This window comes from Heloderma suspectum, chromosome 4 (assembly GCF_057233095.1).
Source record: "Heloderma suspectum isolate Gila_16-S chromosome 4, 16-S_ref, whole genome shotgun sequence".
Taxonomy (NCBI): Eukaryota; Metazoa; Chordata; class Lepidosauria; order Squamata; family Helodermatidae; genus Heloderma; species Heloderma suspectum.
The window spans coordinates 92,174,526-92,201,471 of NC_139461.1; the positions used below are offsets into that span (position 1 = coordinate 92,174,526).

The 26,946-nt window shown below is 44.4% G+C and overlaps 1 protein-coding gene and 1 long non-coding RNA gene across 4 annotated transcripts in view; both read left to right on the top strand.

Annotated features, from left to right (window-relative positions):
* The window catches only part of CCDC102B (coiled-coil domain containing 102B), a 158,948-nt gene that overhangs the window by 57,361 nt on the left and 74,641 nt on the right, over positions 1-26,946 (top strand). For 2 of the 3 annotated variants that reach the window (XM_084849959.1, XM_084849960.1), the window contains one exon: positions 9,196-11,052. The exons of the other annotated variant lie outside the window; for it this stretch is intronic. In XM_084849959.1, coding sequence (XP_084706085.1) covers positions 9,196-9,252 — 57 coding nt within the window. In that variant the 3' untranslated portion in view covers positions 9,253-11,052. Of the gene's footprint in view, positions 1-9,195; positions 11,053-26,946 lie in introns of those variants that run through there. 3 annotated transcript variants of the gene reach the window in all.
* On the top strand, positions 9,297-14,353 carry LOC146347149 (uncharacterized). Its single transcript, XR_014790168.1, has 2 exons — positions 9,297-9,524; positions 12,361-14,353. It is a non-coding gene; the product is annotated as an uncharacterized LOC146347149 (long non-coding RNA).

The following is a 26,946-nucleotide window of genomic DNA, read 5'->3' on the forward strand; positions in this document are numbered from 1 at the left end:
GCCGATCTACGCAAGCTGGAACCTTCCAAGGTTTTGTGAACTGCCCAGAGCATTAGCTATTGTGAGGTATAGAAGTGTAGCAAATAAATAAGATCTAAAGACATCCATGCCTCATATGTGGGCACTGGAGGCAGGGCTGAGGAGCTACAGACCTTTTCTAAGCATGAGTCGTGTGTGACACTCTTTACATGTTTCATGTGTGAAGTGAGTTTTACTTGTATATATTATCTGTGATCTTTTCTGCACAAACTTTTAATTATACAATTTTGTTCCTGCATTAAATGTTCTATTAATTTTATTACTACTTCACACCAGAATATCACAAGCAACTAAGGAAGGAACATGACTATAATATATCATCCTCAGTATAAGTCCTTTTTAAATTGATAGTTGGTTGTAGCTACCATATTCTGCCAAAAACCATTTTTTTGGAGGATGTTCAGCAAATCAGAATGTCATTGAATACATCTAAACTGGCTGTTTTATGCATGGATATCTTGTGATATGACTGTTTAGACTCCATTTGGGGAGGGGGATTCGGGGACAGAATTGAAAACCTTGTACTTATATCTCTCGTTCTGCCACTTTTTTCCTATTGTCAGAGCTTCCCCCCCCCCCCTTTGGATTATAGATTTGTACAATTGCTCTCATACACCCATCTATACAATTCTTTGCTGATTTTGCTGATTTATTTTCATGGGAGGTTTAACTGGCTAATTATGATGCTGGACCACTGCGACTTTAAAAGGTTCCTTGCCCTCTTTTTTTTTTAAAAAAAAATGAATCTCATCATTTAAAATACAGATATTGGGACTAGGGATGTACGGACTGTGTAAAATCTGCTCCGTCTGTGTTCCACAGCTTGTCAGGCGCCTTTCATTCCGTGATCCGCCCATAGACAGATGCAATTTTTTTTTTCATCATGCGGAAAAAAATGGAAATAATTGTGTAAATATTTACGCAAGTATTTACATAATTTACCTCAGTATGTAACATTTACTGTATTGTCCCTCATTCCATTCAACATTTCCTCAGCAGAAACGTAGGTATTTTTCTACAGGTTTATATGCATAAATTTTGGGAAAGTTAAAAAAAATCATCTGAAAGACCATGGACTCCGCATGACCGAAGGGGGGCGCTCTGCGGTAGATTCTGCAGATCAGATTCTTAGAAATCCGAGCTCATTTTAATCCCCCACCTAATTGGTGCACAGATGGAATTGTTCAATTTTGCATGTATTAAGAAAAAATAGGGATGTATGAATCCCTCCCCCCGGAATTCTCCCTGGCCAGCTCCGCGGAGCCACCAGCGCCAGGGCCGTCCGCAGCCGGAGTTCTGGCCATGGCCGGGCTGCTGCAGCCGCAAATGGCGGCCATCATAGTGGCCGCCATTTGCATCCTTGTAAACAGCCGTGATAGGCTATGTAAGTATTTACATAGGCTATGTAAGTATTTGCATCCCTGCTCTCTGCCGTGATAGGCTACGTAAATACTTATGTAGCTTATCATGGCTGCAAGGAGCCACTACCGGAGCCACCCCAGGTAAGTTCCATCGCGGGGGGATTTTGCAGGGGGGTGGGAGGCCATTCTGCCATGGATTCCAGGGGGCCGGATTCTAATGAATCCAGCCTCACTGGAATCCATGGCAGAATTCTCTGACATCCCTAAGAAAAAATAACAAAGGGAAGGACACAATTCTGGGGAAAGGAACCTTGTGCATATAGGAAAACACATGAAAATTAGTCCCAGGGAAATCGGACAAAAGTGAATTGAAATTAAATGTGACAGTAGTGCTGATCTGGATACATTTGTTATCATTGTCTAACAAGTCTGCACTTTTCCTCTCTACTATAGAGATCTGGGTGCATGGTGAAGACAAGGGAAAATATGTAACATAGCACTGCATCCAGGGCCTCGCTTTAAGATGTCAGATGCTCAAAACCATTTCATTAATTTAGGTACATAATTCAGACAACAGCTTCAGTTGTAAATGGCCAAAACAACCATGATACCATATCCAGAACAGTCCAAAGCCAGCTAAATTCAGATAATCCTAGGATAAGGTATGGGGGAAGTTTTCTTCAGATTAAATACAACATTCTCATAATTTGTTGTATTTGAGGTACAACGGAATTTTTGCATATCAAAGACAGTAAGCCCAATTGAACTCTATGGAATTTACTTCTGAGTAGACATGTATAGGATTGCACTGTAAGAAATACATTGTGGCATATGCTTTGTTAACACTTTATCAGTGGACGCTAGTCTATGAAAGGTTATGGCACAATAAATCTATTTGTATTTAAGTTGCCACAAGCCTTTGGGTTGGATCCAGAGTTTTCTCCCAACAGCAGGAGTACTCACTGAGCAGAGGTCCACTGAAGATGTGCTGACCAGTGAGTCTCCAGTTCCACTCCTACATAGTTCCAGAGAGTCCTCCGATCCCCTGGAAAAGATTTTCAGGGAGAAGCAAGGGAGAGGAAATTAGCCAAACTCACCTTGTCCCCATTCCACCATCGTAAATGCTCTAGTGGATCAAAAGCCTTCCACAGATGGAAGGAGCCCTTCTGTTTGTGGAAAGCAAAACCTGGATCCAAGGCTCTGATTTTGTTTCTGGAGACTAACACAGCTGCCCCCTTGAGAATGGTTCCATGTGGCAATCAAGTCTTTACTGTGTTGTACTTCCTGGTATCTGGCATATTTGGATGAGGATCCAAGATGGTCACGATGATACAGATTCTTTCTTGCTTCCAGACTAGTCCAGGATATAAAACAAGAACTTGTGAATGTACTGCTGTTTGATAAAGGTTTTTACTAAACAGATGAGAACCTGGCTCATTGAACCCATCGTTGAATATCACTCCTTTTTTATCCCAGAACTTTGGGAGTGGGGGTAGAAGTGCAAATATACTGCACAATATCAGAGGCTATTAATGAAATATGGATGCTGTGCAGGTTTTTTCATAGCATATAAATGTATGTGTGTATATATGACCATTTGTATTAAAATGTGAAAAATATGCATATATTATTACATTTAAAAAGCAGCTGCACAAGTCTAAGCAGATAGTAGGATCAGTCACAATATATCTGTGGAGAGCCCTTGAAAGATTGCCTCATATAAAACTAGTGAAACTGATGAAGCAATTGAAACCAGACATTAGGTTTTATGTACTTCTATCAATTTGTAGTTCTTGGAATGGAGTTTGCCTTTAAAATAATACTTTAATTTTTTTAAAGATGCACACAAACATTTCAAGGTTTGTGTTACATTGGTTAGATTTTTGCCCATGTTCTACCAAAAAATGTGGTGGCGGAAGAGAGGTAAGTCAAAGACAGTTGTTCTCCTGTTACCCTTCCACTTGCTCCCTCCCCCCATGCATCCATGTGCGTGCACACACACAGACTTCCTTTCATCCATCCAAGGATATGCACACACAGAAATCGCTTTCTGTGCGCACATACATAATTTGCTGCATCAGGAGTTGCAAGTATAAAATCAGATATGCATCCAAATGCACACTGAGGTATAGATAATGTCACTGCATTGCTTTCAGTGGGCTAGACATTTTAATGAATGTCATATTGAAAGCAGTGTAATGTAGATCAACAGCAACATTGCTCCAAAGTACCTTTCAATATGCATCTGACACCCATAGTTCCTGATCCAGCAAGAGATACACATGCAGAAGTTTCCATCTGCACACAGAACTCCTTACTTGTTTTGAGGTGCCTGGTTCAGTTGACTCAGCTCTGTGGACTGCTGTGCACCCTCCCTACTAGAGTGAGAAAGCACCCTACTAGAGCGGAAGGACTAGAACAGATTTCCTATGATAAGAATCACCCTTGGAGAATGTGCACTGCAGCATACATTCTGAAAGATCACAAAAAGCAAAGGTAGCTAACAGAAGTAAAATTCCAAAACCCATATTAGTGTAATAAAAAAGCACAAAAATGTGCAAGCTTTTGAGATCTCTGGATCTCTTCATGGGGCAAGACGTTCACCTTGCCTGATGAAGAGATCTGGAAATCTCGACACCCCCTTTATTAGTAATGTTTCACAAAGTCTGGCAAAGTTGCTGAGTTCATTCTAAAAAACAGATGAAATGAAGAAAAAGATAATGAATAAGTGGAAGGTGGGAAGCCTACTACTCACTAAAAGATAAGTATTACCTTCAACTACTTATCACATTATTTCAAATCAAAATCTGAAATTAATGTTGTTTTACAGTAATGTTCCTTTCATGTGTGTGTGTAAGCATAAATGTTTCTAACAGTTGAAATTAAATGACATCTTTAGACACCTTGTTGTTGTTCAGTCATTCAGTCGTGTCCGACTCTTCGTGACCCCATGGACCATAGCACGCCAGGCCTTCTTGTCCTGCGCTCTCTCCCGGAGTGTGTTCAAGTCCGTATTCATTGCATCGGTGATGCTATCTAGCCATCTCATCCTCTGCCGTCCCCTTCTCCTTTTGCCTTCAGTCTTTCCCAGCATCAGGGAGGGTCTTTTCCAGAGAGTTTTCTCTTTGCATTAGGTGGCCAAAATATTTGAGCTTCAGCGTCAGTATCTGTCCTTCCAATGAGCACTCAGGGTTGATTTCCTTTAGGATTGACTGATTTGACCTCCTTGCAGTCCAGGGGACTCCTAAGAGTCTTCTCCAGCACCACAGTTTGAAAGCATCGATTCTTTGGCACTCAGCCTTCCTTACAGTCCAGCTTTCACAGCCATACATTGCTACTGGGAAAACCATAGCTTTGATTTTACGAACCTTTGTCAGCAAGGTGATGTCTTTGGTTCTTACTATGCTGTCTAGGTTTGCCATAGCTTTCCTCCCAAGGAGCAAGCGTCTTTTAATTTCATGGCTATAGTCACCATCTGCAGTGATCTTGGAGCCCAAGAAAATAAAATCTGTCACTGCTTCCATTTCTTCCCCTTCTATATGCCAGGAAGTGATGGGGCCAGATGCCATGATCTTTGTTTTTTTTAATGTTGAGTTTCAGACCAGCTTTTGCACTCTCTACTTTCACCCTCAACAAGAGGCTCTTGAGATCCTCTTCGCTTTCTACCATTAGGGTGGTATCGTCTGCATATCTGAGGTTGTTGATAATTCTCCAGGCAATCTTAATTCCGACCTGTGATTCATCCAACCCGGGGTTTCTCATGATGTACTCTGCATATAAATTAAATAAGCAGGGTGACAATATACAGCCTTGTCATACTCCTTTCCCAATTTTGAACCAATCGGTTGTTCCATGTCTGGTTCTTACTGTTGCTTCTTGACCCTCGTACAGGTTTCTCAGGAGACTGGTAAGGTGATCTGGTACTCCCATCTCATTAAGAATTTGCCACAGTTTGTTGTGATCCACACAATCAAAGGCTTTAGCATAGTCAGTGAAGCAGAAATAGATTTTTTCTGGAATTCTCTTGCTTTCTCCATGATCCAGCGAACGTTGGCAATTTGATCTCTAGTTCCTCTGCCTCTTCGAAACCCAGCTTGTACTTCTGGTACTTCTCGGTTCACATACTGCTGAAGCCTAGCTTGTAGGATTTTGAGCATAACCTTGCTGGCATGTGAAATGAGCGCAATAGTACGGTAGTTTGAACATTCTTTGGCATTGCCCTTCTTTGGAATTGGAATGTAAACTGACCTTTTCCAGTCTTGTGGCCATTGCTGAGTGTTCCAAATTTGTTGGCATATTGAGTGCAGCACTTTAACAGCGTCATCTTTTAGGATTTTAAATAGCTCAGCTGGAATACTGTCATCTCCGCTAACTTTGTTGTTACTAATGCTTCCTAAGGCCCACTTGACTTCACTCTCAAGGATGTCCAGCTCAAGTTCAGTGACCGCACTATCATGACTATCAGGGACATTAAGATCTTTCCTGTATAGTTCTTCTGTGTATTCTTGCCACCTCTTCTTAATCTCATCTGCTTCTGTTAGGTCCCTGCCTTCTTTGTCCTTTATCATGCCCATCTTTGCACAAAACGTTCCCTTGAGATCTCCGATTTTCTTGAAAAGATCTCTAGTCTTTCCCATTCTATTGTTTTCCTCGATTTCTTTGCAATGTTCATTTAAGAAGGCCTTCTTGTCTCTCCTTGTTATTCTCTGGAAATCTGCATTCAGTTGGGTATATCTTCCCCTTTCTCCCTTGCTTTTCGCTTCCCTTCTTTCCTCAGCTACTTGTAAAGCCTCATCAGACAGCCACTTTGCTTTCTGGCATTTCTTTTTCTTTGGGATGGATAGAGTTGCTGTCTCCTGAACAATGTGACGGACCTCCGTCCATAGTTCCTCAGGCACTCTGTCTATCAGGTCTAATCCCTGTAATCTATTCCTCACCTCCACTGTATATTCATAAGGGATATGATTGAGGTCATACCTGAATGGTTTAGTGGTTTTCCCTACGTTCTTCAATTTAAGCCGAAAGTTTGCAATAAGAAGCAGCTCATGATCTGAGCCACAGTAAGCTCCAGGTCTTGTTTTTACTGGCTGTATGGAGCTTCTCCATCTTTGCCTGCAAAGGACATAATCAATCTGATTTCGATATTGACCATCTGGTGATGTCCATGTGTAGAGTCACCTCTTGTGCTGTTGGAAAAGAGTGTTTGCTATGATCAGCGTGTTCTCTTGGCAAAAACTCTATTAGCCTTTGTCCTGCTTCATTTTGTACGCCAAGGCCATGCTTGCCTGTTATCCCAGTTATTTCTTGACTTCCTACTTTAGCATTCCAATCCCCTATGATGAAGAGGACATCTTTTTTTGGTGTTAGTTCTAGAAGGTGTTGTAGGTCTTCATAGAACCCATCAACCTCAGCTTCTTCGGCCTCAGTGGTTGGGGCATAGACTTGAATTACTGTGATGTTGAATGGTTTGCCTTGGATTCGTACTGAGATCATTCTATCGTTTTTGAGATTGTACCCCAGTACTGCTTTTCCCACCCTTCTGTTGACTATGAGTGCTACTCCATTTCTTCTAAGGGATTCTTGCCCACAGTAGTAGATATAATGGTCACCTGAATTAAATTCGCCCATGCCTGTCCATTTTAGTTCGCTGTTTCCCAAGATGTCAATGATCAATCTTGCCATCTCATGTTTGACCACCTCCAGCTTACCTTGATTCATTGATCTGACATTCCAGGTTCCTAAACCATATTGTTCTTTATAGCATCGGACTTTCTTTTCACCACCAGACACATCCACAGCTGAGTGTCCTTTTGGCTTTGGCCCAGCTGCTTCACTCTTTCTGAGGCTACTTGAAAATTCCCTCTGCTCTTCCCCAGTAGTATATTGGACACCTTCCGACCTGAGGGTCTCATCTTCCGGCATCATACCTTTTAGCCTTGTGATACGTTATATGGGGTTTTCTTGGCAAGAATACTGGAGTGGGTTGCCATTTCCTTCTCCAGTGGACCACATTTTGTCAGAACTCTCCACCATGACCTGTCCGTCTTGGGTGGCCCTGCACGGCATAGCTTATGGCTTCACTGAGTTTCGCAAGCCCCTTCGCCACAACAAGGCAGTGATCCATGAAGGGATAAAACTGAATGAAACTATTTTTTTAATGGAATGTAAAAAATGCTGATTCAATTGTGAAATTGTTTGTCCCTCAGCGGGGAAAAAATCATATGGCTTTTAATACAAGTGCTACATAACTACATTACATAAATGAGACATTGACAGTGCACTCCTATACTTTCTACTCAGAAGTAAGCCCCATTTAATTCAAAGGGGCTTACTCCAAGAAAGGTGATATAGGATTGCAGCCTTACAGAGCAGTCCTAACACCTGCAGACGGCCATCTGAAGAAGGTTAAAATGTGGCAGGCATTCCCATCTGCTGGTGTAGCAGCCATATCAGGGGTCAGACTAAGTAGCCTCATGCAGTCTCATGCTCAGCTCATTGCTGAGCTCTTTCTCCCTTGAATATATTGTTGTAAGCTGACGAGACACAGGAATTCCTTATCTTGTCAAAGGTCATACAGTTGTATATCTTGTTCTCTGCTGTTCTCTTCTATTCTCTCCTTATCATGGCTACCCTATAACCCAGTTCTTGTATTATAAACAATAGTGCTAAGAGAAGAAATGTTGAGGATTGCAACCCCATGCGGGAGGGGGAGGAGGAGCCGTTTCATATGTGTCACAATGTCTATAAAACCAATGTGCTAATGTAAATCGGGGCTTCTGGCTCTTTGGAAACGATTCCAGCCTTAAGCCCGCGCGTTAAATAAAGAATCTCTTTTTCCTTCACTCCGTGGTCTCTCTGACTCTGGGTTCTGCAACATAAATGGTGCCGTGACTCGGATGTGGCAGGCTCTGAGCCAGACAGGTGGCAGTTGCCTGCTCTTGATCGCCGCACCGGGAAGACGAGCTCGGCGCATGCCTCCCTTTCTTGGCGCCACCGACCTTTTTGTCGAGTGAATGGGAGAAAGCCTGCACCGGGATCGCCCAAACGGCAGCGAGCAGCAAGAGAACCTTGGGAAGCGGAGGAAGGAACTTGAGCCCTGCCTGTATCGCAGCTGCAATTGAGTTGAAACCCACATTGGAAGCCTTCAGGAGAAAGGCAAGTATATGGGAAAAAGAGGGCCCCGCCTTTAGGGAGAAAGGCCACTGGGCAGAAAAAAAGAGGGCCCCGCCTTATGAAGAAGGTCAGTGTTGGTGGTATACGTATACAAAAGAACCTACTCCTTGCGGGTAGAAGGGGGGCCTGATCACACCCCCGAGTGGGCGCCAGTACCTAGCACGCCAGTACTCAGTAGGAAGCTGAGGAAGCTGGGGAAGCCGTTTTCCGCTCTGGTAAAAAGTGGGAAAAGTGGGTGGCAGGGACATATGGATGTAGTGGAGAGATTGATGATTGTGTGAGTGGCTACTGCGGTTTCTGACGCATACCGTTGACCGTCCGGGTGCCCAGGCCAGTAGCAAAGTGCGTGGTGTGAAAAATCCTCTTGTGTCGGCCAGTGAGACCCCTTACTCACTGACCAATTCCCATTCCCTAATTGTGTCTGTCTTCAATTTAAGAGGGAGGCTATGGGTGGTGGGGGAAGCAAACCTTGCACCCCCTTGAGATGTATGTCAAACAAAGAAAGAAAAAGGTTTTTTTAAAAAGATTCAGAATAGAAAGAGAAAACAGCAAAAAGCTCAAGGTCGAGCTGAGAAGAAAAAAAAAACAAGATCTGAGGCTGTTTGTTAAAAAAATGTTGCAGGACAGTCTGGCTTTTAACAAAGCGTGGGAGCGTGAGAGTGTAAGGCCGAAGAAGTAGCTGTTAGCCTAGCGCGCCGAGAGAGGGGGGGCAGGAAAATTGCCCACAACGTTCTGAGTTGTGCAACATCATCACCTCGCCTAATTGAGATGAAATCCCTAAGAAATGGAAACTGAAAATGAAGACCCAGAAGATGAAGGCAAAATAGAAAATAAAGGTGAAGAATCAGCCCCCAGAGCACAGGCTAGACCCCTCTTCGAGTGAAAAGTGTGCCATAAGACTGTCCCAAAGCAGAATGAAGCGGAAAGACCACGTTAAAGATCTCTGTCAAGGTAACCATGTTTAGCTTTGAACTGTGTTAAAATTGCATAGAGCCTGTAGCTACTGACCATCAGCTATATGATTTCTGAAGAGCGTAACCATTAAGCTTTTGCCGTGGGATTCCCTGCAATGAAGAAATCTCACTGATTTGAGTGTCCAGTGTTACACTGCCTAAGTGTGTGTGCTAAAGAGACCGAGAAACCAGACAGCATGTTCCTGGCCAAGCCAAAATCACGCTACTGCCATGCTCCTGAAAGCTGCAATAAACTGTGTAAGCTGGGAGACCCAACCTGATTGAGAAGAAAAGAAGATATTGGAGCAACTGTCTTAAAAAACAATGAGATCTGTGTAGCTGGCTGGCTGACACTGTCAGTGATGTTACAACTTTAAATTAAGACTGTTTTCCTGTTTGAGACCCCAGCGAAGAAAGCTGACCCGAGTTATTTGTTGCCCGTGCCAAAGCAAAGATTTAGCTGCCCTGTACCTCATCGTGTCCTGTTTTGAGCTTGGGATTTACAAATACAAACAAACTGAGAAGCTTGCCTTTGAAGTCCTGCAAATCACCCCACCGCCTCCCCGAAGATTAATGGCTGCCTGAAAAATGCAAGTATAAGGCGATGCCCATCACCCCCCAGCGTCCTGAGTTTCGGCACTCAGTGTTTCAGTGCTTTCGTGTACCAGGTTAGAAGAGAAAAAAAAATGAGTAAGTTCTTAAAATGTCTGTGAGAGAACCTGACAGAAGTAAAATAAAATTTACAGAGGAGTTGCCCAAGTTAAAGCATCACGGCTAGAGAGCTGAGCTGTGCCGCTCTGTTTAGACAGAGGCCTTGCTAAAAAGTTAAAGGCCGTTGTCTGTCAGAAGGGGTGTAGGGCCACACTTCCCCGTTATAAACTGATGCAAAAGTGGAGAGCCTTTGCTGGAAACATCGCATCTTCATTGCCCAGAGCCGTCTCTGTTTGCTTCCATCAATGTCTGGGCTTTTTAGAGACACTCTGCACATGAACTAAAATTTTAAATTGTCAAAGACTTGCCATGGACAGTGCTGTGAAGCTTTTGATAAACTTGAACTCTCATCGCTGTGGACCGTGTGTCTATGTTTGTAGTCAGCTCAGTGTACAGCAGGCTAAGTTTGATCTGTGACTTTTAGATTTCCTTTTGCCAGAATTCATGCAGCATAGAGTTGCCGATGCAAAAATGGTGACCTAGAACTCTGCGTGTGTGGGTATGCCCGTCCCTTGATTTTAATGAGCCCTGAGCTTTCAGCCAGAAGAGCAGTATAATTGCTGGATCTGCTCCATCATGCCTTACCATGCAAAAAGTGTTTTCCATTCATTGTGTTAAATTGCAGAAAAAGTTTGTTGTGTATATTTTATGATTTCTTAAATATCATAAAGTATATGTGATATTTGCAGATTAGTGTTAGTTGCAACTCCAAATGATACTAAGTGTGGTTCCCAATGGATGACAAGGAAAGAAAGACAAAAGCAAGTAGAAAAGAAAGAATAGAGAAAGTAGAAGACAGATAGAGAAGAGAGGGGAAAAAAAAGAAAGAAAAGGCAAAAGGCAAAGAAAAAAACATTTGTAAAAAAAGAAGCGTGGCCATAGTTGCCCCCAGGGTAAATTAAAAGCAGCTGATTGTGCCTGGAGCTTATTACCTGGGGTAAAGTAGCCACAATAATGTAATAGTTCTTTAAGATAAAGAAAATGTAACTAGAAGGAGAAGAAGAGCCTATCCCAAATGTGTGTCATTGGGACTAGTGTAAGGCAGAAAGGTTTAAGTGAGTAAGTTTAACTTGAAAAAGACAAATAAAGAGACAAGGCTGGTGCATGGAGCAGAAAGTTTTATATAAAAAGTTTGAAACATGATCTGCAATACAGGCAGATCAGCAAAGAAAAAGAAAGCAAAAGAAAGAGAAAAAATTTGTCTTCCCATACTAATAAATAAAAAGTGTTATCAAGCACTTTGGGAAGCGAAGTTGTTTACAGGAAGCTGTGCCTGAGAACCAAACACTTCTAGCCTATGCTGAAAATGCTTGCTAGTGTTATGGGTAACATGTATGGTATAAAACCCATTTAGCGCAATAGCTCGTGGTTCAGAGAAGCTGTCTGATCCAGCCATTAAGTACTCCTGTGTGCTGTAAGTTACCCAATAAAGTCTCCTTGTAAGTAACCCCCCCCTGCTGGAATCCCAAAACACAAGTGGGGCTAGAGCGCCTCACCCAGTATCAAACCCTGCTGTTAGAAGCCATGAAAGCAGGTATGAAGAAGTCAGTTAATATGACCAAAGTGTCTAAAGTGCTGCAAGGTGCCACCGAGGCCCCAGAGCGTACTTGGAGCGTCTTTCAAATGCCTATCGCCAGTATACCTCCCTCAACCCAGAGGCCCAAAAAGACGTGGACGAAAGGAAAAAAAAGAAGACCCGGCAGAGGCAGAAGATTCTTAAAAAAAGAACCAGTGTGCCCAGTGTGGACAAGATGGACATTAGTGGCATGAATGCCCAAATAAAATAAATCAAATACACAAAGGAAAAAAACAAAGGGGCCAGAATGGGCAAAGAGGGAGACAGCTTGAGAAGGGCCGTGACATTGACTGTGAGGGGCCGTGACATTGACTTCATAATTGACACTGGAGCAGCATCAAAAGCAAGCAAACGTTAGCCTTAAACAAGAAGTCCAAACACTAAACAAAGTTCTTCAAGCCCAGCGTAGCTTTGTCTTAGAAAATAAGCCATCACAGAAGCTCATCCGTTCCAACCAAGAGTTAAAGTATGAGTTAAAGAGGGAAAAATAACCCTTTGACTCCCAGATAGAGAAGACTGAAAACTGTCATACTTTCCACCCCCACAGCTATGAAAGTAGCTGGAGTTAAACCCTGGATACACTGGACACGAGTCAAGAGAGCGAGAGGGGGAGAGTAGACTGTAAACAGAAATCCTGAAAATCCTTTAAAAATCATTCTGAAAAAGCAGTAAGAAGACTCAGGCTAGACCTTACTGTGGACACACCGGGAAACTGTCCCCCTGCGTACGGTCAGACCTGCAACTGGAGAATTGAAGAAGGGGACTAGACCCTACTGCAGCTTGCCAGGTGAATAGCTGCCCAGCGTACGGTCAGATCCCAAAGAAGATCAAACATGCGTGTTGTAGTGTTAGTAGTGCTGCATTGTGTTTCCTTAATAAGGTGCAAAAAGTGGGGTCTGCCCCTGGAAAAAGAAGTTTGTCCCAGTGATTTGCTGATAATTACTGGCTTCACCTGGCTAACATCATGAAAATAAAACATTTTTGTTTGCCAAGAGGTATACCTGCAAACAGGCTTATTAGCTCTTGCCTAATACCTGTCTGTAGACATCCTGAGAAAATTCAAAAAGATACCATGTTAAAAGTTTATGGTGTAAGTTTAACTTATTCCCAAAATGCTAATTGGGGCGTGGTTGCAAAGATCCTACCCCCTACAGAGTTCACTCTACGCACCCCCATCATTGCTGAAACAAATGCTACGTGTGCACAAATGCTTAATTGTCAAAATTTTTTCCAGAAAATATAAAGCTATCCCTGGCCCCCTTCCACTGTAATAAAATTCAAAACATATCTTTTAATGATGCCCACATACTTTTGCCTCATGGATGGTTTTAGACATGTAATTCCCGCACTTGGTCATTCATTCCTGCCAACTTGTCTGATAACCACCCATGTTGCCTCAGCCGCCAATTGAACTGGTGCCAATTCTTCCCCTGTAGCCCGAGAAAATCCGTCAACGGCAGCCTCGAGCACTCCAACTAACTAAAAATTGTAATAGTCATGTGCAGTTATATTCTGACTCAGAACAATTGGCCTTAGCAATGTCACTAGTTGGGGTTCCAAGTTTAGCCTTGGCTAATGGTCTAAAGAACAACTGGTTAGCTTGCAGCTTAGCCAAAAGCATAAATGCCACCTCACAAGCATTGTCATTGTTAAATAAAAAGCTGCGTGATCTAAAAGGTGCAGTTCTAGAAAACAGAGCTGGTATAAATTACCTCTTCCTTCTTCATCATTTAAGTTGTGAGACACACCAAAAGCTCTGTTGTTTTAACTTAACTGATAATGGCAATGCTGTAAATAAACAAATCAACAAGCTGCACAATATAGTAGCTTACAAAACAATAAAACAAAACAATTAGCTCAATTAGTTGACCCTTGGCTTCCAGATCTTAGCTGGCTTAAAAGCATTGTTCATCCTAATTCTACCAGTATTGTTCATAAAAGTTCTGTTATGTCTCTGCGTTCCTTGTCTTATGCGCTGTTTAACCAATCTGTTTTATGTCTCAGCTAATAAAACTGCTGCCCTCTACGCTCTAATAGCCCAACAAGAGGCTAAGTAATATGTATGTCACAAAAAGCTTTGTATAGTTATCAGAAATGCTATAATTGTAATGAAATTATGCATTTAAGGGGGGAATGTAGCAGCCATATCAGGGGTCAGACTAAGTAGCCTCATGCAGTCTCATGCTCAGCTCATTGCTGAGCTCTTTCTCCCTTGAATATATTGTTGTAAGCTGACGAGACACAGGAATTCCTTATCTTGTCAAAGGTCATACAGTTGTATATCTTGTTCTCTGCTGTTCTCTTCTGTTCTCTCCTTATCATGGCTACCCTATAACCCAGTTCTTGTATTATAAACAATAGTGCTAAGAGAAGAAATGTTGAGGATTGCAACCCCATGCGGGAGGGGGAGGAGGAGCCGTTTCATATGTGTCACAATGTCTATAAAACCAATGTGCTAATGTAAATCGGGGCTTCTGGCTCTTTGGAAACGATTCCAGCCTTAAGCCCGCGCGTTAAATAAAGAATCTCTTTTTCCTTCACTCCGTGGTCTCTCTGACTCTGGGTTCTGCAACACTGGTAGAGAGAAGCTCCGCCTGCAGGAACACCGCATTCATCTCAGAGGCCCCCATTACACTTGCAGAAAGGTCCATAGGCATATCTCTTGCTGGCAGTAGCCCTGATTAAAGACATGGGGTGGGGAAGAGAAGTGACTTTGGATTGGGCCTGGAGCTGGCATAGCTAATTTCCCCCCATTGGTTTCAGTGCGGGTGGCTGGGGAGGTCCAATTAAAGATTTGCTGGGCTGAAGATCTGCTTTTGCTGGCATGAGCTGGCCAGGCTTTTGAAGTGGTGATCAATCCACTACTTGGCTCCCACCCTGGTTAGCATTGCCTAATCAACATTTACAACCACACCTAACTTTATCTATAATAATAAAAGAGGATCTCTCAGACTGTGAAAGCTAGATATCTGGAAGCTGGTGTGCATACTAAGGGACCCTAGGGGCATCCACATCTGGGTTATTTTTGTTTTTAAAATGCATTAATTAATTTAAATGTGTCCATTTGATTGAGGGCTGCAATGGCAGACTTCCCTAGCCAGCACATAACTTTGTACATACTGGTTGTAGGCAGGGGAGATTAGTAGGCCAAGGGACAGAATTCTATTCCTATCCTGTCCTTTGCTGTGGCACAACCCCCTGCCCCAAGAGGAATGGATTGGACATACCCCTCCCTTAAAGGATTACAGGGTATACCTGGCAGGAGCCATGCATAAGAATGCCATTGGGTGTGGCTTCTCCAGCTTTTTGAGGGCCCTTGGGCAAGACACCCTCAATATGCCCCCTCCCTCTTCTCACCACCATTGTCACCATCTGCTATTGCTCTTCATCATCATCATTGCTATCACTTGCTTGTTGGACAGGCAGAGAGCCAGCAAACAAGTAGGCAGTGGAATCTACTGCTCTGCCTCCTCATTGCCACCATTGTCTGGGCCAGAGTGAGAGGCAGGTGAACAAGCAGGTTTCAATGTTGAAGAGGAGGAGGAAGTCCAGGGGGTCTTGTCAGTGAGTTTCTGCTGGTGTGTGTGTCCTTAGCAGGTGCCCAACCGTGTCCACTCTTGACGACAACCCTGTTCACTCAGACTTGGTGGGCACAACGTGTCCAACTCTGACAGCTGTGTAGGTGTGTTTGAAGCTTTTGCTGTATCAAACTAAGTGCTATTTAGTAGGCTGAGGGACAGAGTTATATACCTGCACCCTCAGGGGAATGTAGCAGAAAGACATTTCCCTCGGGTTGCTGTAAGGTTGCACAATGGCACATACTATAGCTATATGTAAATAGCCTCTCAGAATTGTCCACCCTATTTGTGAGCAGAGAAATTGGGGAGACAATTTCACTAAATTTTTCCAGGGGGAGGAAAAATTGTCCAACAGTTTCACATAGTAGGGTTCATGATTGGTAGGAGTTGTAGTACAGCTTCCTTTTTTCCTAAGGTTTTTTACTTTTTGCTCTGCCAGTGCAAGAGGCAAGAGCATCGACTGTATTGGCAGCCTGGTCACAATTTTGCATCCTCCACAATGCATGTGTGAGGGGGACAGTGTTGTGTCTAGCTCCAAGGAAGAGGTGGAATGAGCGCTGAGCCAAAAATCTCCCCTCCAATTTCTTGAAAGTTCCCCCCCAACCCTTGAAGGAGGATTCAGTTGTTCTGCTTCATTCTCAGGGTGTTCTATAATTTATTTTTGTTGTGTTTTTGAGCTCACCTAATCACTGTGAGGTAGCTGAGGGTGCTGCGTTTGTGTTTTCTTTCTGTTACACATCTCTCTATTGCTCTGCAGCCTCCTAGGCTGCCCGTACTTTTGGATCTAAAAAAGCTCTATCGGAGGAATTACCTCATGATCTTTTGCCCCAGGCTTTAATTGAAGTGTGTGAAGCTGAAGAGGCTACAGGCTGCTGGAGAGATGACTGTACAATAAAAATGACACTTTGGCACATTGCTCAGCTACCTCCTAAATTAGGTAAGCACAAGAAACTCAAACCCAAGCCATGGTTTTTTTCCTGTGATTTTCTTCACGATTGAATTTCTTCTTGAAAGCAATTACTTTTCTATCAAATTGAATGAGAATTGTTTAAAAAAAAATGTGGAAGACATTTTTGACACAGCACTAGCAGGGACCATGCCTAGAGATGGTGATGGTCATAGCTTCACTCAGATGGGGCCTGCACAAAGTGTCCAACCATGACAGCTATATAGGTTTGCTTGTGGTATTTGCTATATCAGTGTAAAGGCTAACCCCACCCATGCAAAGCTGTGTCCATTTAGTAATATGGGAATGGCACATAAAAAGAATTAAAGGAGACATGCTAGTGTGTCCTTTGTTAAGACCCATGAGTAAACAAAAAGTGTTCCGCTATGTGAAATGGTAATTGGGGTTGGGATGTTGTAAACATCATAAAATCAAAATGGTTGACCAATCTTTATGAAATGTTCCGTAGCCATAAAGAAGTGTTGGTTTTACATACCCCAAAAATGTCAGTGTGGTTGATGAATGTTTGAGGAAGAAAGAGCAGTTTAAACACAGAAAACACACACCCCTCCTTCTGTCAAAAGTGACTTAAAAAAAATGGCAACCATTTTGCAGTCACAATTCCTGAAGAGACCAGAGGATTTTCATTTGAAACAATTATGGTTTTCTATTCTTCTTGTATTTGAGTTGGTGGGAAACTACTTTTTTCTCCAAAGTTCCATTTCATGTAGTCTTTAAAATAAGCTTTTTTACCCAGGCATGCCCAGTGTCTTCCTTTCTCCCACCTAAATCACAGCTGATTTAGAAGAGGGGGGGGGCACACTGCCATTTAGCTCATTGTTAAGGATTATCAGTAAAAACAAAAGCTTTTCCACCATGTAAAATGGTAAACAGAGGGTTCATTCTAACTTTCATAAAATTGGAAGTATTTCACCAATATTTCTGAAATTTATGGGTCCCTGAAAGAAATGGTGGTTTTACATACCCTGAAAATTTCAGGACAATTGGGGAAATATCAAGGTAGAAAGAGAAGTTTATGGAGAAAAAGCAAAAAATGTTCCTTCTACCAAAAGTGACTTTGAGAATTTATATTACCGACCTTTCTACCAAGGATTTGTGGGGGTGGGGGGGGGTATCTAAAATGTTGGTAATTTCTTTTATGTATTGGGGTTGGTGGAATACTATTTTTTTGTTTCCATTTTTATTTTTAATTTTAAAAGCTCTCAAACAAGTAATGAGAGTCAATGAGACTCACCATAATCCCAGACAGAAGCCTCCCTCGGTTGTGTTTCCACCAGAGATTTACTCTAACCTGGCTGCGTGGTGAGGTCTCTGTGTTTCCCTGATGCCATGACCATTCAGCACCAGCCCCTAGAGATGACAGGGAATTCCACCAAGGACACCAATGAGGATGGATTCTAAAGAATTCACCCACCCCACCACCCCCGGAGTCCATGGCAGAACAGAAGACTTACCTCCGCCTTCCCGCAGAATCCTCTTCAGCCAGATCCTCTGGCTCCGGATTGGCAGTGATATGGCCGCCATGCCATATTGCTGGCTGAAGGGGACTGACTGCAGATGCAAATGGCATCCAGGATGCCATTTGCATCCCTGCTTTTACGTGATAGGCTATGCAAATATTCATCGCATGAATGAAAAGCACGGATGCACATGGCATCCAGGATGCCATTTGCAGCTGTAAAGGCCTTAGTTTAAGGTAAATGCAGCCATTTATGGCTGCATTTACCTTAAAACTAAGGCCTTTACAGCTGCAAATGGCGTCTTGGACACCATTTGTGTCTGCAGTCAGTCAAGTCCCCTTAAGCCAGGGATATGGCATGGACATGGTGGCCATATTGCTGGCACTTCGGAGCTGACCTGAGGCTCTGCGCAATCGCCGCAGAGTGGAGCCAGCTGGCGAGGATTCGGGGGGGGGAGGAAATGGATCGCCTCCCCCCTGCCCCTCCCCCCGTGGACTGGCAGGTTGTTGATCTAGAATGTTGAGGGGGAAGGGATAAAACCTGCAGCCTTTATAGGCCTTCTTTTCATTGTGGTGGCCATTTTGTTTTCCCCATCATGCCATGGTTTCCGGTATTTGGTGAAGGACCAAAATGGCCACTGCCATTAAAAGAAATGGCTGCCTCATTTGCGAGGGATATTTGCTGGGAACATTGCCTGTTAGGAAGTTTAGTCAGTATGTACTGAGCAAGCAAGGGACAGAAAATTAAACTGGGATATTTTAAAGTAAGTAAGGCTGTTTCTACATGAGGTGTTTATCATGCACTTGTGATTGGTCCCTCACAGAATTTCACGGGTCCTAAACATGATATCTCCTGCTCTTTGCAAGCTTTATTGTGTGTGTTTTTTCATGACGACCAAAGTCCAGCACTTTCCCTCCTCCTGCTATGAACCGCAATAAATCTATGGTGTACAGATGAAATGGCACTTTATCTCAGCAATAGCTCAGCACCATCTAGTGGCTTTATAATGAAACATATAGAATTTGCCCAGACAGGGAAAAAAAGGAAAACACCACGTGGAAAGGAGCCAAGCGTAATCTCGCAAAGAATCTGGAAGCAGAAGCCCTGGTAAAGTTGTGGGATTTTAGCTTCATGTACAGCAGCCCTACATGCTTTAAAGAAATGCTGATATAGATCTTGTGTGTGTGTGTGTGTGTGTGTGTGTGTTTCTTTCTGCATATATAGTTCTATGTGTTGGAAGTGATTTTACTTCTGTTTTGAGTTTAGTTTCACTTCATCCTTTTCCCCAAATTATCTTTAAATTAACTCTATTTTAGGTTTGCAAAGATGTGTTACTGAATATCAGCCTCAGAGGTCTAATGCTGTAATTTCATGCTACAATTTGGGACAGGGGGACCATAAATTAACAGTGCACTCCTATGCATGCCCGTTCAGAATTTCTATTTTACTGCCAGTTAAGTGAGTATAGGATTGCAGCCTTAATACCCAGCCAACAAACATGTTGGTTTAGGACAAAAACAGGAGGAGCAGATTCGTAGCTTGGGGGTTCTCCTTGAGCCATCTTTGGCACTTGAGACTCAGGTGGCCTCTGTGGCATGCAGTGCCTTCTACCAGCTTCAGTTGGTGGCCCAGCTATGCCCCTATCTGGACAGGGATAACCTGGCTTCAGTTGTCTATGCTCTGGTAATCTCCAAGTTAGATTAGTGAAATGCACTCTACATGGGGCCATGTTTGAAGATGGTTCCAAAGCTGCTTCTCGCACAAAATGTGGCAGCCAGATTGATAACGGGGACCAGAAGGTCCAAACATATAAGACTGACTCTGATCCACTTGCACTGGCTGCCTGTATGTTTCCGAGTCCAATTCAAGGTGCTGGTTTTAACCTATAAAGCCTTACGTGGCTTGGGACCACAATACCTGATGGAGCACCTCTCCTGACACAAATCTACCCTTACACTACGCTCGACATCTAAGGCCCTCCTCTGGCCGCCTACTCTGAGGGAAGCTCGGGAGACGGCAACAAGGGAGAGGGCCTTCTCAGTGGTGGCCCCCAAATCATGGAATGACCTCCCCAATGAGGCCCGCCTGGTGCCAACTTTGTTATCTTTTCGGTGCCAGATTAAGACCTTTCTCTTCTCCCAGGCATTTGGCAACATATGATAAGTTTTAATTGATCCTGGAATGGCTTATGGTTATGGTTGTCTGCTTTGAGATTGCTTGTTTGAAGTTGGTTTAGGTATATGTTCTTGTGTATATTGTTTGTTTGTGTGTGTTTTATGGAATTGGCTTTAAAATTTGTATATTGTATTTTTAAATGTTTTTAATCTTTGTAAACTGCCTAGAGAACTTTGGCTATTGGGCAGTATAGAAATGTAATAAATAAATAAATACGTGGAAAGGGAGGCCAACGTTCATTTTTCTCCTGAAAAGGTCCAAAATCTCTCTATGTTCAAATCGTGTTTACCTCTCTCTGCAAGAGTGAGGAGAGGAAAGGTGAGGTGTATGTGTATGTGTACAAGAAAAAAGTGAGACCAGTCTTTTCTTTCTGAAAATTAGAGCTTCTCACAAGGATCTAAAGGTGTGCTGTTTATAAACAGCAACAGAGGGTTAAAAAGTATCTCATGGCTTTCTTTCTTTGGGGGGGTGGAGAGGGGGGAGCCATAGATTCAAGTTGCAATACATATATACATGCTTTTAGGGAATATGCTCTGTTTAAAGTAGTGGGACTTGCTTCTGAGTAGACAAGCATAGGATTGCACTGTTTAATCCCCAGCCAAGAAATGTGCTGGTTTAAAGGCATGGTGAGGGTATGATTGAGAAATATTGGAAGGGGGGGGGTGTCAGAGATTACTTTTCCTTTCATCACTCTCCCTCTAAAAAGAAAGAACAGCCACTGTAGCAAGCCATGCTAGATCAATCTACTGTGGAGAGGGGAGTTACTTAATGCCAAAAGTCTTTATTTAATCAGGCCTGAGGAGAAGATAAGATAAATATATACCTTCAGAGTGGGCAGATAGGGTATGAAATACCTCTCCAACCGGAGTTGCAGTCCAGCACATCTGGAGAACATCAGGTTGGGGAAGACTGCTCTAAAAGAGAGAGAGAGAGAGAGAGAGAAGTAGGTGGCCCTAAGTTGTTCATCATCAGTTTTTCGCGACCCCACAATCACCTCTGTGCATCATATTCTCCATTATGTCCACATCGTTTATCTGCTTTGGGAGAATGAGAATTTCACTTACACTTTTAGCCTCTTTAGGGAAGATGTGGTGTTAAGGCTTATGGGCCTCAGCTCACAATTTCCCAGCTCTTTGGTGCTTGGTTGAAAACTGTATTGCCTTAACCTGTGTGTGAGAGAGAGTGTAAACCACCGTGTTTGTTTGTTTATTGAATATAGATAGATGACATACTTACATTCATAATGTGCACTGCCATAAACTTTACTCTGTATTATCATTCAAAGGACACTGATCAAAAGCATGTCTTTAATATGTGTAGATTTTGTTTTGGAATGGTTTCTTTGATAGCCCAAACTAGGATCAGGTCTTTTTTTTTAAAATGACAAGATGAATAATGTATCCAGAGGTAGCATGAGCATAAGATAATTTATCTTCATTGGACACATTGCCAGTGCTTAATTTGCAAAATGAATGGTGTCAGTGTTCAGCAGTGCCAGATGCTAGCACAGGAGCTTTGAGCTGACTGTCAATACTATACTGGTAAGGAAAAAGCACTCTACATATACATAGGGGCACTTTTCTTTCTGGCCAGATGCAAAGGATGGCATGCATACCTAATAGTTCAGGGACACAACTTTTGCTTTTGGAATAGATTCTGGGGATTAGCTATCTGCAAAGGGATAGCAGAAGAACCCACTACACCCAGTCCCCTACACCCTGAAGCACAGAGAACATACTCTTGACTCACCAAACAAAGTATTTCTGAGGTGGCCACATTCCAGGCAGGCAGGCTGCTAAACAGCCCTGGTTAGAAAAGATCAGAGAATAGGAGAGGGGAAGGAAGGAATGAAAAGACAAGGAAGTGAGTCCAGAGAAGCTGGGGAAAGGACTAGGGATGTTAGAGAATTCTGCCACAGACTCCAATGAGTAAGTAAATACTTACATAGCCTATCACGGCTAAAGTAGGGAGGGAAATGGCGGCCGCAGACCAGGACAGTGGATGGACCGGACGGCCGACAAAAGGTAGGGTCCGTCCCAGGGAAATTTCGTGGGGTGGCAGGGGGGATTGCCCCGTTCCGCCATGGACTCCAGGGGGCTGGAATCCAGCCCCCTGGAGTTGGTGGCTGAACAGGGCAATCCCCCCTGCCACCCCATGAAATTTCCCTGGGACAGACCCTACCTTTTGTCAGCCAACCGGTCCATCCACTGTCCTGGTCTGCGGCCGCCATTTCCCTCCCTACTTTAGCTGTGATAGGCTACATAAGTATTTACGTAGCCTATCACGGCTAATGCAGGGACACAAATGGCGTCCACAGCCCGGCAGCAGACAGAGGTCCAGCTGCGGGCAGCCCTGGCTGGTGGCTCTGCAGACTCACCATGGAGCGGAGCCAGCCAGGGAGGATTCCGGGGGGAGGGACGGATCGCCTCCCCCCACCGTGGATGCCCCGGACCGGAATGGGGTGAGTAATCCATACACCCCTAGAAAGGACTGGAGGAAAAGAGAACCAAGCCAAAATGAAGGAAACACAGCAAGAGATGATAAAGGATTTGAATCAAGAAGCCAAAGGAAAAAGTTGCAGACCAAGCCATGCTTTTTACCCAAGCATATTAGCTCTCACTAACTTCACGCCAGCTGATCTAGAGCATCAGCAAATGTTCCCAGTGTGTGCTGCAGTTCTGTACATTATTGCTCACTTGGGCATCTACTTCAGGACCAGACTAAATGGGACACAATTGTGTGAATGGTTTTTAAACGTAGATAGCAGGCACAAAGAACCTGATCCCAGTTGAGCCCCTGGTGGCAGTAGTGCAGCAAGGTAATTTTAGAACCTGGGCCTAATGGTCCTCTGCTCACCACATCTCTACTTTAGATGGTTATGTATATTACTTCGGTTGTGAGGCACGCAACTCACATTTCTCTTCCCCTGCTCCCACAGCCATTCCATGTTTCAAATCTGCTTCTACATTCCTGGCATATCAGAACAACCAAAAAACGTTGCAAAGTTGATCTTAAAAATACTCTGAGCATGTGCAATTTTGCACTTTAAATTCACTTAAATCATAGCACCATCATGTCTATGGGAATAAAATGGAGTTTGCTTCTGCACTTGCTGCTTTCTTGGTGGTCATTTGGTGGCCCTATGGGCTGCAGGACCCTGGACTTTGGCCCCAAGGTCCAAAGCTGCCTGGTGGGGAGGATATGGTGGCTTTATTCCTTTGCCCGTTGCTGTGGTCCCAGTTAAGATTGTGGGATGTGTGAGTCCTATTTGTGTTAGAGAGAAGTTCCATTGGCATGAAAGGAACTTTTTTCTCCAATGCAAATAGCAGAGGGATGATCTGGACTGGGACTACAGGGGCAGCAAAGGGTTAAAGCTCCCATTCCCCACTCACAGCCTATAGAAACCAGGGTCCCAATCTAGATTGATTGATTGATTTACAACACTTGTATACTGTTCAACATCTAAAACAGATTCAGTGAACATAAGGTAAAATAATAAAAAAGTGAAAAGAATTAAAACACCACATTAAAATTGTTCTTTTAAAAACAGAATACCAATAAAAACAGTGGCTGGTCAGTTAAGGAATACTGCCTGGAAAAGAGCTGGAAAGGAGGCACCAAAAACAGTGCAGTATTGGTGCCTGCCTGAACTCAGGGGGCCACCACAGTGAAGGCTCTTCTGCTGGTAGACTTCAGTGGAGCCATAGGTCCATGTAGAACCACCAGGAGCATGCCCTCTGATGACCTCAGTGACCAGGCAGGTTGGTAAGGGTGAAAGTGCTCTCTCAGGTATCCTGGTCCCAGGTTATTTAGCCTGTTGTACACTAGTACCAAAACCTTAAACCTGGCTTTGTAGTGAATAGGCAGCCCTGTGCCTGCTGTTTACTATATATATGCCTATATAGAATAGAAAGCCCTGTGCTGGCTATTTGAAGCCCTGTGCCTGCTATTTATTCCCTAAAATTCATTCACACAATTGGGGATTTTGTGAATGATGTTTTGTCTAGTTTGGTCCTCTATTAATACAGTGACTGGTCCAGGCTGCTACCACTGAATTCAAACTCCCACCCAGACCCCAACCATCAGCTGATTGGCACAAAACCTATTTGCAAAAAATTAGATTCAGCCCTAGAAAGTCTATTCAAAATATTACAAAAAGTCCATATCTCATAGGAAGGCACATTGCTTTCTGAGCTCTTTCTAAACGAGGCATTTATTGTGCACTCATGATTCCTTGTTGTTGTTCAGTCGTTCAGTCGTGTCCGACTCTTCGTGACCCCATGGACCATAGCGCGCCAGGCCTTCCTGTCCCCCACTCTCTCCCGGAGTGTGCTCAAGTTCATATTCATTGCATCGGTGATGCTATCTAGCCATCTCATCCTCTGCCATCCCCTTCTCCTTTTGCCTTATTTATTTTATTTATTTATTTATTAAATTTATTAATCGCCCATCTGACTGGTCACCCAGCCACTCTGGGCGATGTACAACCCACCATAAAACAATTTAAAACAATAAAATTTTACCATAAACATTTTTTTTAAAATACCCTAACCCACCCCAAATGCCTGCCTGAACAACCACGTTTTTAATGCACGATGGAAGCTCATTAAAGAGGGGGCATGACGGAGTTCCCTAGGGAGGGAGTTCCACAGAGTGGGGGCCACCACAGAAAAGACCCTCTCCCTCGTCCCCACCAGTCTAGCTGTCCTGGCTGATGGGACAGAGAGAAGGCCATCCGAGGCTGATCTTGTTAAGCGGCGTGTCTGGTGTTGCTGGAGGCGCTCCTTAAGATAGGCTGGGCCGGAACCATATAGGGTTTTAAAGGTCAAAACCAACACCTTGAATTTGGCCCGGAAAACAACTGGTAACCAGTGCAACTCCTTCAGCACTGGAGTGATGTGATCTCGCCGGCGGCTGCCTTTAATCAGGTGAGCTGCCGCCGCGTTCTGTACCAGCTGCAGCTTCCGAACCATCTTCAAGGGTAACCCCACGTAGAGCGCATTACAGTAGTCTAAATGAGAGGAGACCGGGGCATGTACTACCGATGGGAGCAGATGGTCGGGAAGGAAGGGGCGCAGCCGCCGTATCAGATGGAGTTGATACAGCGCTGTCCGGCTCACAGCTGACACCTGAGCCTCCATGGACAGCTGGGAGTCCAAAATGACCCCCAGGCTGCGGACCCGGTCTTTCAAGGGTAGCCGTACCCCATTCAACACCAGGTCAACATCCCCCAGCCTCCTCTTGTCTCCCACCAAAAGTACCTCGGTCTTGTCAGGGTTCAGCTTCAGCTTATTCCTCCCCATCCAGCCACTCACCATCTCCAGACATTTGGACAGGGATTCTACGGCCAACCTTGGTGAAGATTTGAATGTGAGGTAGAGCTGCGTGTCATCCGCATATTGATGACACTGCACTCCAAACCTCCTGATGATAGCCCCCAGTGGCTTCACATAGATGTTAAATAGCATCGGGGAGAGGATGGAACCCTGTGGTACCCCACAAGTAAGTTGCCACGGGTCCGAAACCTCCTCTCCCAGGGCTACCCTCTGGTACCTGCCGGAGAGGAAGGACCGGAACCACCGCAATACAGTGTCTCCAATGCCCAACCCCTCCAGGCGGTCCAGGAGGATACCGTGGTCAACGGTATCAAAAGCCGCTGAGAGATTGAGGAGAACAAGGAAGGAGCATTCACCCCTATCCAGAGCCCTCCCCATATCATCCACCAAGGCGACCAAGGCCGTTTCTGTCCCATGCCCAGGCCTGAAGCCCGACTGAAATGGGTCTAGATAATCAGTTTCTTCCAAGTGTGCCTTCAACTGCACCGCCACCACCCGCTCAATCACCTTGCCCAAAAATGGCAGATTTGAGACTGGGCGAAAGTTGTTCAGAACTTGAGGATCCAAGGAGGGCTTCTTTAAGAGCGGTCTTATCACTGCCTCCTTGAGGGCTGATGGCATCACTCCCTCCTCAAGGGAGGCGTTCACCACCGCCTTGATCCCCTCACCCAGTCTCTCTCTGCAGCTCATAATGAGCCAAGATGGGCAAGGATCAAGTAAGCAGGTGGTCGGCCTTACAGATGAAAGCACCTTGTCCACTTCATCAGGAGGAAGAAGCTGGAACCAATCCCACAAAACTGGTTTGCCACAGGCCGCCTCTTGCTCACTAACTGTATCCACAGTGTGCAGAGTAACACACCTAATCTGATCAATTTTATCTGCAAAGTGCCTTGCCAAGGCCTCACAGGAAGCCTTAGAATGCTTCAGTGGTTCCGGAGCCACAGGACCGACCAGGCTCCGGACCACTTGGAACAGCCTCCTGGGGCAGCACTCTGCAGACGCGATGGAGGCAGCATAATATTCCTTTTTTGCTGCCTTCACCGCCATGTGATAGGCTGAAGATACAGCTCTAGCCCGTGTCTGATCGTCTTTGGAGCGAGACTTCCGCCACCAGCGCTCTAGCCGTCTCACCTCCTGTTTCAGAGCTCGTAACCGCGGATTGAACCATGGTGCAGTCCGAGCCCTGTTCAGGGGGAGAGGGCGTTTCGGAGCCACCCGATCTAATGCCCCAGTGATTGCGGCATTCCAGCCACCCACCAAGGTCTCGACTGAGTGGCCGTTGGCATGCCCCAGAGAATCCCCAAGCACGTTCAGGAATCCATTTGGATCCATAAGATGCCTGGGGCGGACCATTTTAATGGGTCCTCCACCCCTGCGGAGGGGTTGTGGAACCGAGAAGTCCAACGTCACCAGATAGTGATCTGACCATGACAAGGGGGTGGTGGATATACCCCCGACTTCCAGATCACTCCCCGCTTCTCCAGAAACAAACACAAGGTCTAGTGTATGACCGGCTACATGGGTGGGCCCAGTTAGAATATGGTGCAGCTCCCAGGAGGCCATGGTCTCCATGAAGTCCCGAGGTGCTCCTGTGAGGATGGCCTCCAAATGTACGTT